This window comes from Cupressus sempervirens, chromosome 7 (assembly GCF_028749045.1).
Source record: "Cupressus sempervirens isolate cs-2001-9-10 chromosome 7, ASM2874904v1, whole genome shotgun sequence".
Classification (NCBI taxonomy): domain Eukaryota; kingdom Viridiplantae; phylum Streptophyta; class Pinopsida; order Cupressales; family Cupressaceae; genus Cupressus; species Cupressus sempervirens.
In genome coordinates this window covers 704,781,562-704,797,890 of record NC_143124.1, presented here as the reverse complement: position 1 = coordinate 704,797,890, position 16,329 = coordinate 704,781,562, and the positions used below count along the sequence as shown (strand labels likewise).

Here is a 16,329-nt window from a genome sequence, read left to right as displayed (position 1 = left end):
TACAAGTTTGTTCTAAAGAGACATATACCTAATTTTAGGTGAAAGGTCATCCTAAACCGTTCAATACCATTTTACATCTTTCATACCGCACACCACGTTGGAAAACAACAATACTGAGATAATTCTAATTTTTTTATTGAGTTTTATCGAAATCAGGTAGACCATTCTTCGTTTGATTGGGCTATGAGGGATAGATTTTTGCCCGTGTGAATTTACAAGAGCTAACCTCGCCTGAGCTGAGGTTTTCCTAAACTCGCCATGGTTACAACCAACCCTCCAAATCTGTTGCATTCATTTTGAAAACGTACAATTAAAAGTGCTTCAAACAGTATAAATAATAAAACCCACGATCACTTCTTAACACATTGCTTGAATTGTCGGTCTGTTTTGCTAGCAGACCCATTGCCTTCCTTTTCCGCAAGGTAAGGATCGAATGCCACAACTAAAAGCAGACCATTGCACTTAACTTGCACTCGGATCTAGATTTGTTGCTCGTGTTTATGATATCTGCACTTCTGTAGTCTGATTTGGTTCCTGTTTTGAATTTTGTCAGTGTGTATTTCTCAAAATTGGAGTCGAAATATGAAGGTAATTGAGAAGCTGCAGAATGCAGAGAAGGAGGGCAAGGTGGTGTTCTCCTTCGAGTTTTTCCCTCCAAGAACAGATGAGGGTATTGACAATCTGTTCGAGAGAATGGATAGAATGGTGGAGCATCAGCCCTCATTCTGTGACATTACATGGGGTGCTGGAGGATCCACTGCAGATCTCACTCTTGACATTGCCAACAAGATGCAGAACATGGTATGCTATTCTAAATCTGTTTCTAGCAATTAAACTTTACATAAATGTCTGTGGGATTTCAACATTAACTCTCTGGGAACCCTGTTTGTTGTGTGTATGAAAATGGGAGGGGGTGAGGGTGGGGTGTTCAGTTTTGGACAGGTTGAGGATTGCACATATTCGAGTTTATGTGATTTGCAATTCTGCACCTTTTGTTGGTATTTGTTTCTTTAGCTAAGAATCAAAGTCCGAGGAATATCTAACTACCCAACAAGCTAAATGACTTTTTGGTATTGAGATCTGCCATAATGACAATTCAAACTTTGAGCAGTTTAGGAATTCTTTGTTTGTGTTTGCGGGTTAGTTTGATTAGTCCTTGAATCAACCACTGGATCTGGCAACGGGCAGTGTACAAAACTATCAACCGTAGTGCTTCCCTGTAGAAATATATGTCGGGTTGGTTCTCCTGATAAAAACGCATTATTTGGAAGTTAAGGAAGACATTGCCAAGAGAAACGATGACTTTCAATCACTGCACGTCTGGTTTGGTTCCACTTATGAATGTGATCAAAAGAAGGAACTGAGCGTACATCTCAAATTGTTTAATAAGGACCAAGACATGGGACCTACATCTGGAAAGAACCAGTGACACAAAGTTTTTACAAACCATTATTGCCATCAAGTTACAAGTTTGTTATCCGGATTTTAGTGGCAACATGTTCTCACAAGGAACAGAGATGACCATCTATCAGCCCACCTGTTTCTCTAATGGAATGTACCACTTGTATAAATTAATAATTATAATGAAAAAATCTGAAAACCTAAAGCATAGTTCAAAACCGAATTATTAAAAGCTCTCACAGACTACACAAGAATGGTTGGGTGAGGCTTGTCTGTTGCCAATACTATCAGTAGGCTGGAGAAAACGACCATATTCTCATACACACACCTTTGCCAGTGAAATTTGGCGAAACTTAGTGGGAAGATTTCAATCCATGCATCCTAGGAGAACCCAGACCACATCCAATTTCTACAGAATGAAGTTAGAGCGCCATGCAAAGTACTTATGTCGGGCTATTATCATACAGCATTCCTGTTGGAGAGCTCATCCACCATTAACTGAACTATTGTGATAGACAGCTATTCATACCATAGGCACGTAGCCAGAAGGTCCAGAACAAGATATGAGGATCTTATTAATCTAGAGCCAAATTTCATTGTATTTTAGTTATTTCAACCTCAATGTTAGTATGAATAAGGTATCTGGTCTTACTTTATGCAAGTGAAAAATATAAGCTTTTGGACATCTTATGTTATGTTTTGGTCCTCATCTCACAAGTAGACTCAAGTTCATTTGTAATTTTGTAGCCTCATTTGAATTTCAATGCAGTTGTGCTGGTGGCATAATAAATGGACGTCATTTTTCTCCAGTTTAAAATGGGTTGGATAAGGATACATATTTATTCTAGCTTTTGATTTTGGGATTCTATCACTGTTTGATAGGCTATTTATTCTTATGTTGTTCTGATACTTGAATTGAAACTTCATTTTGTCTGGGTTTGTGAACTTGTTCAGATTTGTGTGGAATCCATGATGCATTTAACTTGCACAAACATGCCTGTGGAGAAAATTGATCATGCCTTAGAGACCATAAAGGAAAATGGCATTCAGAATGTACTGGCTCTTCGTGGAGACCCTCCACATGGACAGGACAAGTTTGTCCAAGTTGAAGGTGGTTTTGCTTGTGCTCTTGATCTGGTATTCTTCTTCTTTCCTATTGAATTTTAGGAATTTCAGTGTGTTATGCCTGTTAATTTTCTTGTTTCTGTTCCCAGGATTTTACTTTCCCATCCATGCAACTGAGAGGCATGCGATAGATCATGAAAAACAAAAAGCAGAATTAAGATCTGCCTATTGGCCTTGAATATTTGAATTTCCTATAGCATAATATGCGGGGCTAGAAATCACAAAATGTCAAGTGGAATGTTTAATTAAGAAAACTGTAGTAATACTTTCTAAGCCTTAAATATGTTACTTTAAGGCATGGCAAAAAGGCGATGCAGTTTGCATCTGTAATTGCCTTGGAGAGTCTTGCTATAATTATTTTCGAGTGTGGTCTGATATTTGATTATTTTGAATAGGAGTAACTTTTTGAGGCTCAAAAAAATACCAAACTGCTTGTGATGTTAAAAGAATATTGGAATAATGTATACATCAATTTTCTACATAAAGTTAGATACAAATTTTTGTCATAGACCTTACATATATGTTTTCCCAGGTATAATTTTAAAAAATTTGCTTCTCATAGTGTTAGCCAGTTTGCTTTTCATGTTTTGATAAAAGTATCCAAAAGATTTCACATCCTAACTGTTATGTTCTTATAATTGTAGTGTATTCACTGTATTGCCAATTCATATATTTTGAATACCGTTCAGATCCATTCTAATTAAGATGGATTTGTGCCATGAATAAAGAAGTCCCATGTTAAGATGGATTTATGCCAGTCATAGAGCAGATCCATGTTAACATGGATTTGTGCCTGTCATAGAATATTTAATACTTTAACATTGGCGAAATTTGTGGAGACAATCGATTCACAGCTATCTAATTTATTTAGTCTTCAATGTGCTACCTTGGACAAGTTTAATTAATAACATTGGGTGCATTAATTTTTGTCTTATTTTAAAAATTAATACTAATTAATTCTTGTCAGAGATAAATATTACTAAAATGTTGAGTGTCATTGTTTTCCACATCCAACCACACATCCATAGTCTATCCCATGCTCCCCAAAATTCCAAGTTGATTTTAGATGTAAAACATCTGAATATTTTTTGTTGCAAATCAATGAAATTATACTACTTTTGATAACAAGATTTGCTTTTATAGAATGAAGATACAATTTTAATTATGAATAAGTATTTCTATACATTATGTTTAGGAAGAACCCCTAGTCCTTGCCTCTGCGGTCTTCTTTCTCTTCTGCTTTCTTTTATGTTCTTGGCTTGCTCTTTCTCGGACACTATTTGGTGCTCCTGTTGTTTGATGCCTCCTTGGTTGTATGCTTTCAGTCCCTTAGACCCTTTTGGTGGTCTCTTGTTGGACATTAATAAATTTATCTTATCTTATCTTATCTTAGGGAAAAAATCTGAAATTCTGGTGGTTTACATGTTTTGTATGTAGAAATGAATTAAAATTTGACAAGGTGCACAGACAGATAACAAGTTCGAGTTGCAGCTACTTTGGGTCTAATTTGGTTCCATAATCCCTGCATATCATTGTGTTGTGATTTTTTGCTTCTTTCTATTCTTGTTTTTTCATTGCAGTCTTACATATTTGGATGACTACAACTTGGGACCCTTTGAAAAGAAATGATAACCTATGTTATGGCAGGGGAATGTGTCTTGAAAGAAAATACTTAGACTGATGTCTTTTCTTTGATTCTAAGTTTTTTAAGGCTGACATATTTGACTTATGGCTGTCGCAAGTAGCTCTCCAAGTTCATGGGCTGATTTAAGATGCTCTTATTACGATGGTTCATTGAAATTTGTTGTATGTTATCCTAATTCATCATCCTCGATGGAGGAAATGAAACCTGACTTATTGGAAATATATCAAGTAAACATTGAAATGGAAATATAGCTAAATGGTTTAAAAATCCACTGTACCAGAAATCTATCAATGACCTTGACTATTTTGCATTCGCGACTAGTTTCATAGATGATTCTGTCAACTAGTTTCATAGACGATTCCGTCAACTCTTTCCCAAGCATATAGGGTAGAAGTCTTCAATTGTTTTAATAATTCTCACCTCACTAGAATTTTCTATATTCTGATGCAGACATTTTTTAATTTTTAGTTGTAGCTTTTAAATATAGAATTTTTAAATTATGTTCTTTAACCAGCAAAAGAGACACAACGTCCAGTAGTGTTAATCCCCACACAACCACCTAAAATTTAATTATTTTATGAAGCATTTACAATTTGGCATTTTACAAGATAATTTCACGACATAATAATTTTCATTTATAGCTGGCCACATGTTTATATGCATGTCTTTGTCAGGATTACTGTTACACTAAAGAATTTTGAATTGTGCATGTTATATTCAGGTTAAACATATTAGACTGAAGTATGGTGATTACTTTGGAGTTACAGTTGCTGGCTATCCAGGTAAAATAGCGTTAAGGTGTAGAGTGATTGGAAGTAGGGCTTACAATTGTTTCTGGTCTAGCCTCTATCTTTTCAATATTCTTTGTTTAATTGTGGTATTGATTTTATCATAATTATGATCTCAGAGGCTCACCCTGATGCGATTGCAAGTGAAGAGGGAGCTACTGAAGAAGCTTATAAAAAGGATTTGGTTTACTTGAAATCAAAGGTATATTAAGTAGATCCAGATTGTTTTTGGTGCTGCTAGTACTTAGATTGGTTACGGCTTAGTTCATTTGAATTATAATTTTCTGGATTTGATTTCGTTTCAGTTATTTTTCTGTTTGGTTCTCTTTCCACTGTGTTGTCTCGATAAAAATTAAATGGAGGATTACTTGATGACGATAAGATGATGTCCATTTTCCCTTACATGGGAATTGTATAAATGCACATAAAATTGGCAAAAACAAGAAATCAAGCTGTGAAATATAAGTTATCAATTCATTAGGTGGAATGCACAGATAAATGTTTGGTATGCAAGGGGATTTGGCCAGGGTGTAGTATGATGCCTGTGGGTTTGTCCTTGATGAACCCATAATGAATCTGGCAGAACCTGCCTGAAAAATTTCTCTTTCAAAAAATTTTGAATCATTTTTACACTCTTGTTTCCATTACATTTTAGTTTTTACAAGCACACAAAATTGAAAATCCCTCGCACATGTTCGTTTTTTTCTGTCAACATTTGGGGCCTTGTGCAAATGGCACCTTTGCAGTAATATGATTGTTTCTCTGTTAATGGCACTATCATTCCCCAAGGCCTCTCCTTGTTCTAAATTCCTTTGTCAATGAGTGGGGGTGAAAATGATTGAGTTTTGGAGATGGTGTTATTATCTGCTGCAAGTGCTGTTTGGGAGGTTTTGTTAGCACTTCCAGCTATATTTCTCTTAGAAACCAATAACTGGCTTCATGTTATTGATAACATATTCTTTACGTTTTATCTTTTAGCTTTCAAGTGCCCAAACACAATAGTGGTCATTTTTATTCTCTCTGTGTAGGGTTCACGTTCACAAAAGGGAATTAAGCTTTTCATATTAGACAAATATGATTCTATAAGATTTTTCATGCTTGTTTTGTTTACTAAATTTCTGTTTTGTGGTTATACCTGATCTTAGGTTAAATTATTTGTATTTATGATTTTATATATCTTTTGTATAAATGACCCCAAAATAAAGCCAATAATTTTTTCTTGTTAAATCCGTATGCTGTATCTGTAAACTCAAACCAGAACCTGAACCCGAGGTGGCTACTTTGTGTAAAAGAAATAAGTTCTTGTTCTTGCTCGTACATTGCTTTAGCTAATGTTAGCAACCTAGAAAGTTAGGATGCTTAAGGGAAGCAGAAGGAATCAGCAAAATGGTAAGAATATGAGAATTGCTGTATAGCTTTGTTTTTGCACCATCTGATATGGTTTTTCTTCAATGCAGAAATAGCTTATCTATATTTTTTAATGCATAAACAACTTTTAGTGCTTATAACCGCTTTTCTTTAGCTAACATTAGCAAGCAAGGAATTTAAATTGTGCAAGGGAAATTGCAGGAAACATAATAATAAATAGCATATGAGAATAGATCTTTTCACACCATCTGATAAAGTTTTTTCTTTAACATAGAAACAGTTTTATCTGTTTGTCTTGAAAGTAGAAACATTAATGAAATCAGATTTCTACAATCCATTATTGCTGCATTGCTTGGGTTTTGGATTAGATTGTGTATTAGTGTATTACATAATTCAAAAAGCTAATACACGATCTAATCCAAAAATCAAGCAGTGCAACAAGTAGAAACATTTTATATCAAGTTTATATATATTCTTGATCTTGCAGCAACTCTAGGTAGTAGCACATGAGTTCATAAGTTTCTGGATTTGGATCTGGTTCATACCTGGTCTAGTCCATTTGGTCTGTCTGGACTGCAGGAGTTATGAGCAGGGAATGGACATTGGGCTGAGGATTCAACTGTGTATGCCCATGCAAATCCAGGCCCAAAATTCCAAGCCCCAAGCATCTGTTAAGTACTTTTCATTATTTTCTCTTGATTATAGTTTTTGTTCTTGTCACATTTCATGGAACAAATAAATAATCAACATTAAGGGTGTTGGTTTTTTAAAATGTGAGGAAACCTTAGAAAGTATAGGCTGCCGCAGAAATGGTGCTTGCATGGCCAACATGGGCTGTTAGGCCATATTTGAAAAAAATGATTATATATATATATTAGAATTTAATTGATGTTATAAATCTTATACCAATAAGATTTCAACTAGGTTTTGATAAATTGGTAGGACTACTTGTTTCTCATGTTGGAGACTAAGGTTTGAATTTTCCCAAGGACCTCTTAGTGCTAGTCTGCTAGATGGCATCCCTGTCTTAGTTGATTTTGTATGTCCTAAGTCTGCTGGTGACATAGGAGAATGAGCCAACGGAGCAATGAGAAGGATCCCCTGTAGGAGATAGTAGGCATTGCACTGGGCCAAAGGAGTGGTGGAAAATTGTGAGTAGCATAGGTGGAGTGATAAGAAGGATTCCACGCAGGAGAAGAAAAGAGGAGTGGTGTTCAAGCTGGAGAAGTGCTGGAGAATCGCCAGTAGCATAGGTGGAGGGATAAGGATGAGATGACCTACTGGAGGAGAAAGAAGCAGCAGCATTTATGCCAAAAGAGCACTGGTAGAGATTGTAAATTAAGTGGTATCCCACTGGGAGAGATTTAGATAGAGCAGTATCCCTGCTTGATGTAGCAGCGAGGGGAACCCTTCGCTAATATATTTAAAAAGTATTATATTTTTGATATATTTAGATTAGATTTAATTTTTGATGTTTGTAGTTTTAATTTTAATATTTTTAAAGTTCATTTGCTGTAATGCTTTTGATTTACTTAAAATCTGGATATCTTTAAGTTCTTAAAATTTGAATATTATTAATATGGCTGTTTTGTTATATGTATGTTATTTGTTATCAGGTTTTAATTCCTGTTTCAGTGCTTTGGGGTAACATATATATATATATATATATATATATGTTTTTGTGTTTGGATATGCCCAATCCCCACTCTTTTTTCTGTACTAGTGTGCTCAACCCTTAACCCGAATCAATCGCTAAGCCCATATCTCAATAGGACCTCTTTAGACTTGCAATTATGGTGTAGGAATTCTAAGATAGTTAAATCTGCTTTATTTGGTGAATGATAATTCCTACTTATTTGAGCTTCCTCTGATATAATGCTTGAATGTTATATTCATTGCGGCTATGTGTTTGCTGAAATACCTTTCCAACCGGAAAGGGGAACAATTTCCACTGTAAAATCAGATGAGTGGTATAATGGTATTCCCCTATTGTGGTGTTGACTTCTGCCAATGTCTTGTTTATTAGTGTGCTCCTTGTTTGTTTGTTTTCTGGGATTCCTCAACAGTGGACTTATTTTCTTTTCCAACTAGTTTTCTGACAGGATTATTGTGAATTTGTTGTTTATGACAGCTTTCTTGTAACATGATTCTTTTTCCAACTAATTTAACTTACTATGTTTGGTATCGCAGGTTGATGCAGGTGCAGATTTAATAATTACACAGTTATTTTATGACACGGACATCTTTCTGAAGTTTGTGAATGATTGTCGAGAAATTGGCATCAAGTGCCCCATTGTTCCTGGCATCATGCCTATAAATAACTACAAGGGGTTTGTGCGTATGACTGGATTTTGCAAAACTAAGGTATGCTAGCTTTCTATTTTCACATCAGATGGAAAAACCATATGATTAGGAAAATTCTTGGCATGTTATCAACTTGAGTCTTTTAGAGCAAAATTTAGAACTGGAAGTATCTAAATTAATCATAGTAATAAATTGAGGCCTATGGGTATATCACCTGCATGCATACTCAATCTTCATTCACATATCTCACTTCCCTATCTTTTGAACATGCAAGACTAATCTGTATTACATGTTTAATTTACACACATTTTCAACAACTACATGAGTATCTCAGAATGCTTTCATGGATTCAAAGGGGATTGTATTTTATTTTATTTGGGGTGACGCTAACAAGGAATTAATTGTATCAAAGAACATCCGCAATCTCTAGGTACATTAAAAGAATTTGCATTATTGTAGTCATATAGCAACAATTACAAGTTGCATGCCATTTCCGTTAACCCACTTGATACTGTAGACTACATGATTACTGAGAACATTGTAAATCCCCATTTTAAAGAGCTATTCAACCCTTTCATCATTGCTAACATGCATACACACAGATTGGATCTGTTAAACACACAAGTGGGTCAACCATAAGTTGCACATCACTTTTGTTGACTCACAGTTGATAGAGTAGATATACTCTATTATTGTATAAACCCATTTTAAAGAGCCTTCCATCCTTTCATCATTTGCAATGTGCAAGCACACAGTTAGGACAAGCACACAGTTAGGAACTGTTTACAATGTTTCCAAGGGAGGGACGCCTCATATGGGGGCATCCATTCCTGTCTGATGGAACTATATATTTTTACAAGAGGAAATATTCTTTTATTTGAATTACTTACTGGGTCCTCTCATACCTAACAAAGATTCACTAACACTTCGCTTGCTAAATCAGATGCCCTTAATGTGAAATTGGCCATTGCTGGATTTGAGATAGCATCACAAGAATTAAGTATTTGGCCTCAAACCAAAATATCTTTCGATCATGAAAAATGAATAATGATGTTTACAGTTTAAGTATCAAGAAGATTCATATTTTAATTAGAGGCATAGTGATCAAATAAGTTTCACGCAGAGCCTCAAAGATCTTCATTAATAACCCCACAGGAATTGGAGGTTAGGGTTATCATTCACAAGGTTATTTCATGCATAAGGGACAAGAAAGCATGCACAATAAAATGGCATACAAGTTTGTATTTACTTTTTGCCTTTCCACCAAGAAATTTTCTTGATGGTCACATGTACTATCATTTCATTTTTAGGCCATTTAATCTCACTTAGTATGATGTTTCCTTCAAATAATGTACTCTTCTGACTCTAGTTGTAGTAGCGAGATTCTTAGATCTTATGCATCAATTTTGTTTAGCTATGAAGCAGGTTTGAATTATTTAGTGTATGAACAGTGCTGTTTTGTATTCCCTCCTCTCCTCCACATGTTTCAATATTTGGATTAAATATGTTCAACCCACTTATGTAGTAGAGCTATTGTGTGTGTGATTGATCATGTTCATGTATTATGTTTCTATAATGGAAATTAGAAAATAAATTTCAGGCTTCATATCTGTGTTCAGCAAGATTAATCAAGAAAGCAAACTCCAACACCTAGCCATGTTACTAATTTGGGATGCTTTGATGATGAGAGATGAATTATGACACTCCTCTCTTGTATACCTAGGTTTATTCCCATTCGGGAAATCTTACTCCTTGATGAACTTTGTTCAGATTCCTTCGGAGATCACCGCTGCATTGGAACCCATCAAAGAGAATGATGAGGCTGTAAGGGCTTATGGTATACATCTAGGCACTGAAATGTGTAAGAAGATTCTAGCTCATGGAATTAAGACTTTGCATATATATACTCTCAACATGGACAAGTCAGCATTGGCTATCCTTTCGGTATGTATGCGAAACTCCTTATCTTGTGGTCAATATTCTTTTTGACTTCATGACATTTTTGGTCTCATGAGTGGAAGATATTCTATGGCAGAATCTTGGCTTGGTTGACATAACTAAGATCAGGAGGCCTTTGCCATGGAGGCCAGCAGCTAATATTTTACGGACTAAAGAAAATGTACGACCCATATTTTGGTATGTGCTGTAAAATATTGGACCTGAATTCAGTATTTATTCATTTTCTCCAGACACTACGAGAGAAGAATTCTTGTCCAGTGTGTAATTCAAATGTAAAATATCCAGCCTCTGGCCATGCTTAATAACATCAACACCATTACTTCTATATCCAGGGCTAATCGACCAAGGAGCTACATTACTCGAACCACTGGTTGGGAACAATTCCCACACGGGAGATGGGGTGATTCACGTAGCCCAGCTTATGGAGCAGCTAATGACTATCAGGTATATTGAAACCATGTAAAAGTGTGTCAGCTAATATCACCTTTTTTTGACTGTCTGTGTAAGAAAAAGGAAGTCTTTGCCTCACTGCATGTTTTTATTTGTCAATTATTGATCTTTGTTTGGTTTTTTGTACCTTTGTGGAATCAATACATGAAAATAAACATGAATTGAACAGTTATTCTGATCCTCAATATGTTTTTATTGCTCCATGTTTTCAAAAGAATGGTAAGCTGTTTTTTTCCTTCTAGTTCATTGTTCTTGTTTGTTAAGTGTGTTTCACTGTGAAAGCCTTATGTGAGATGTGGTAATGTGACTTGCTTAATGCTTAATAGGGAATGCCTCTAGAATATTGTCTAATGTCTTATTGTGCTCAGAATCATGACATTTCACTGATGCAATAAGCGTGTAATATTGATATGTTTTCTGTAAATTGATGGGAGTGAAATTGACATGGAAGAATGAAAGCAAACTTTTTGGGCAGGAAGCATCTCTATTAGCACATTTAGCACACTTTTTTTTGAAGACATGTGAACCAAAATCTACTTACAGCAATTTTTTGAATTCCAAAATTCAACATTTCTCTTTATTCTAAAGATGGAGATTTGGAGAATTTATATGTAGTGTGCAAAAAAAATATTTGACAGTCTCCAGCATCTGGCAGGCTTCCAATTCCATTTCACAATAATTCCTCTAGTGTGACAAAGCAGCATTTTAGTAGCACCTGGACTTTTGACCTCTTTCACACGAAGATGGAAGAATTTTTGTAAATTTGTAATAATATGATAGCCAATCATATCCTTGGTTTTTGGTCTATATGATTGATAATTGCCAAGTCATTTAGCCATAGATTTTTTCAAAGCTAGCTCTGAAATCTATAAGCTTCATTCTTTTTAAATTTTTATTTTTGATGCTTGTTCGGTATTTCTTGCTGATATGTGTGCTTGTTTGAACTCCTAAATAGTCAAACTTTTAAGGGCTGTCTGGCATTGAAGATTTTACCCTATTTATACCTGAGATGCTAAAATAGGATAGTGTATTTCTCAAGTGGTCATGATTTCTGTGGCATGCCACAGTTTACATTCTAATAGATATTAGAGGTCATATTTGAACATAATTAATCATTGTTTTAGTAGGCTAAAGATGGGTGAACTGTTGGACCCAAATGACATGTTTGCTTTTGTAGTTGTTATGTGCATTGATAGCTTATATAGCAGCTTATCAGAATGTAAATTTTTATACAGATGGAGCCAAATGTAAATTTATATACAGATGGAGCCAAATGTAATTGAACTCTTACAAATGAGTACTTTTAAAGTGTTACTATCTCTTCTTGCAGGGTTTCATCATATTAATCAGTATATTTATTTGTCTGAACTCTGTTTGCTAACCCTTTTGTTACTTTTGGAGAATGTGATAATCTAATGGGAAGTTATATTTTGGAATTACAGTTCTTGAGGCGACGCTCAAGGAACAAAAAGATTTTGGAGGAATGGGTTGTTCCTCTGAGTTCCATAAATGATGTCCAGGAGGTACCATAATAATATTTTCATGGTTCAATTGATTTTATTTTGTGTGCTTGATGTGAATCAAGCTTGCTTATGGATCAGTTCTCTTATGTCAAGCCAGAAATTTGCAAACTATTGTTTGGGAAAATTGAAGAGCAATCCATGGTCAGAACTCGATGGCCTTCAGCCTGAGACAGTGAAGATCAATGAAAAATTAGCGCTGTTAAATTCGAAAGGTTTTCTAACTATAAATAGTCAGCCTGCAGTGAATGGCGAGAAATCCGATTCTCCTTCTGTTGGTCAGTACCCATTCTTTTGCTTCATAAATTTATATAAGAGCATCAAAAGACAGTTTTAATTCGTCTAATTTGGATAAGAAGCGGAGAAGTGTTTTCATTAGGTGGTCTATATTTATCAAAAGTTTCTTTAAGGTATTATCACGGGTTGAAAAATGGACTCAGATGACATGATGTCACAGTTTCTTTCAGTTATCCACCTCAACGCTAGTTTCAGGAAAGTCTCTGTTCACCTAAGCAGTAGTTGTATAGGGAAGGGATATTTTCCTGCATCCTTTTATGGCACAGTTATTATTTTTCACTAATAATTTCTAGTTTAATTTTTATCCCAACCTTCTATCTTTATGGAGTTTGGCTTTTACTTTTCCATGATAATATGTAGGACCCCATAGTCAATCACATGGTCGCTGATTTTATTTTCTGGAAGAATTCTTATAATCACAAATTCACGAGTACAACTAAAATACAGTATGGGTCGATTGTTTCAAACTTTCATGTAAGAAGCGAAGTTCTGGCTTTACAGACTTTTTGGTTTCCCCCATTTTTTAATCCCTGGAGAAAACAAATCTGAATTTGAACTTTTTTCATGCACATTTCTAAGTGATCCTATCTTCCCCCACTCCCATTCCAAATGATGATGATGACTTTTGATGTCATTTAAACCCAATTGGTTTGTCAGACTCAATAATTGTCCAGACAATACACACTGCTTATATCTTTCTACAAAGTATGATGCTTTTAGTTGTCTTTTTTAATGTTGTCCTTTGCTGCCCATAAACTGTTCCCAACTTCCCAACTTCCCAACCCTGGAGAGAAGTAAGTTATAACTTGTAACAAACCGTAAATGATCTGAAAAACTAAATGATTGAAAACAAAAAACCACTAAAGACAAATGTGAAAGAAGTGAAAATATAACATCCCGTTAGCCCAAAGTAAACTGGGTTTGTTGATATCCCATGCTTGCTTAGTTCTTTCAATAGTCATTTAGTTTCACAGTAGAACTACCAAGCTTGGTTTGAATTTTAGTTGTATAGGGTTTCCTTAACTGATTTGCAATTGCTAATATCACCTGAATCATATGTGTTATCTTTACATCATGGACAAATTTCAAGGAACTGAGCTTTATTTCTATTTCTTTTTAAGCTACATAGCTTACAAAGTTTTGCGAAAAGGTGTTAGTTCTCAGGTTTTTAATCATTTTTTTGTTTCTTCAAACTCCCAATCTTCTATGAATAGGACGGATGTTCAAGTCTGGGACTATAGGCTATGTTTATAATTATTAATAATACAAGTCTATATTTATTCTATCCAATTAATTTTATTACAGTATACTGTCTTTTAAGTGACTGATAATAATTTCATTAGCACGTTATACTCTGATATCTTGTAGATTGTATGTCCCTACCTTCTTTAAATCACAAATCATGGAAGTGGAATCGTGGTAAAGTCTACATTGTATTTGCCAAGTGATATATTGATAGTATCCAAGTAAATTTTTACTGCTGTCATTTGGTTGTCACATTATGCTAGTCTGATTTGTGGATCTGCATTTTAGGAACAAAGACGTTGCATTGCCTTTTAGGAAATAAAGGCTTTGCATTACCCTATTTAAATTTATTTTGAGCATAATTATGATGATAAATAGATCACGTACTAACCACTATCAAATTGCAGTGTTTATATCTGCTGCTTTGGCATCTGTGTGCAGCAGATATAAACACTACTTATTTTTTCAATGCGTGATCTAAAATGTAAGAATTGATATTTCTGAATGTTCTTAATCACTTGACTTCGTTGCAGGATGGGAAGGGCCAGGCGGGTATGTTTATCAGAAGGCATATGTGGAATTTTTCTGCTCTGCAGAGAAGCTGAATGCAGTGGTTGAGCAAGCCAAAAAAGGATCCTCTCTCACATACATTTCTGTAAACAAGAAGGGTGAGACTGTATCTAATATTGGTCCAAATGACGTAAATGCTGTGACATGGGGAGTTTTTCCGGCAAAGGAGGTTATCCAGCCTACTGTTGTAGATCCTGTAAGTTTTATGGTTTGGAAGGATGAAGCTTTCCAAGCATGGGAAAAGGAGTGGGCATCCTTGTATCCAGAGGATGACCCTTCGAGAAAGCTCCTTGAAGAGGTAAACTTCCAAATCATGTTGACACTGTTTTTATACCTACTGTTTGATGGTTGGTTATTAAAGAAACTGCTAATCCATGCGGGCTGAATAGAACAGTATTGATTTTTCTATTTCGGCTGAGTTCATATGTTTTATCTACAGGTGCAAAGCAGTTACTTCTTGGTGAGTCTTGTGGACAATGATTACATTCACGGGGACTTGTTTTCAGTATTTGAAGAAATATAAAACGCAGTGATAAAAAGTGATTTGGCGGTTCAGAGCAATGTTCCATAATTATAGCCAGTTGGAATTTCCTATTTGTGTTATTAAATTTGATGTCATGCAGGGAATCTGGAACTGAAATGAAATTTTATTTCTTTGTCCACTCCCAGCTATTCTTTGCTTGTAATGGAGAGGTAGACCTTAAATCATGAAAATTAGATCTGCCACTCAAACGAGCAGTGAATTAAAATAATGACTGAAATAGATACAAAAATTGTTCCTTTTTTACATGTATTTTGTATTTGTAGAATTATCACGTGGAAAACTGTGTCATTTCAATCATTGGGCACTGAGAACTAAATGGATATGGTTTTTGGGTGCAAGAGTAACAATGAACGGGAATTATGTATTCAATCTCTTTGTGAATTATGCATACCGTCTATGTATTTTCTTAATATTACTTTTTGGCAAATCCCAAATTAATTCTAACTATTGTTGTTAGAAAGCGGAGCTGTCTGGTAAGGCAGTTTTGTCATTCAAGATGATGGAACCTGATCCATTGATTGATATGGCTGTTTTAATGTTTCAAAAGAATGGATACAAAAGGCAATTTCCAACTATTTAGGGACTGCATTTTTTATTTGTTAATAAAAAAACATTTTGAGTTATGAATGAAGTTTCTATGGAAATAATGGGGTTGAACAATTTTGAGAAAATTTTGTTTTGAGGCCGAGGTTCAAAGAAGGAAAAATGGAACTTGGCGTTGTAATTTTGTACTTCAAGGTTTCCTTTTAACTGTCATTTGTTGTCCAACTTAATAAAGATGAGAAGCATAAGGTTTCTTTATGAAAAAATAAATAAACAAATTATGTTGGGCTCACATTTAAAAAATGTATTTTGTATTAAGATTTTCTCAACGGCCAATTTTTTTTTATTGATCATATATAAGGCAGCAAACATAGATAAATTCTATTGAGTTTGCCACAAAAAATATCTATTGATTAATACCCTTATAGATTAATGAAAGATAATTCATTATAATAATTTATTCTACTGAAATCAAACTGCAAGCCAAAAAAAAGTAGTCTTACAGATTTACCAATAAGGAGCAATCTGCAGGCTGGAAAATCTCTATGTAAGCAAATGGAAAACTCCTTT

General features: G+C 34.8%; 1 protein-coding gene across 1 annotated transcript; it reads left to right on the top strand.

The window, feature by feature from the left end:
* Positions 1-359: 359 nt before the first annotated feature.
* Positions 360-15,585, top strand: LOC149549166 (methylenetetrahydrofolate reductase (NADH) 1-like). The gene is made up of 13 exons (XM_089792584.1): positions 360-422; positions 554-801; positions 2,356-2,538; positions 4,893-4,953; positions 5,079-5,161; positions 8,518-8,691; positions 10,402-10,575; positions 10,667-10,767; positions 10,923-11,034; positions 12,483-12,563; positions 12,661-12,838; positions 14,636-14,970; positions 15,112-15,585. The coding sequence occupies exons 2-13, from the start codon at positions 583-585 to the stop codon at positions 15,193-15,195; spliced, it is 1,785 nt and encodes a 594-aa protein (XP_089648710.1). The 5' UTR covers positions 360-422; positions 554-582; the 3' UTR covers positions 15,196-15,585.
* Positions 15,586-16,329: the final 744 nt, after the last annotated feature.

What these genes read in the sequence shown, in the direction of transcription:
- LOC149549166 (XM_089792584.1), top strand. Translation starts at nt 583, where the DNA reads ATGAAGGTAATTGAGAAGCTGCAGAATGCAGAGAAGGAGGGCAAGGTG. An exon ending in TACAGTTGCTGGCTATCCAG is followed by an intron (nt 4,954 to 5,078) that starts GTAAAATAGCGT and finishes TTATGATCTCAG; the next exon opens with AGGCTCACCCTGATGCGATT. An exon ending in CCATAAATGATGTCCAGGAG is followed by an intron (nt 12,564 to 12,660) that starts GTACCATAATAA and finishes ATGTCAAGCCAG; the next exon opens with AAATTTGCAAACTATTGTTT.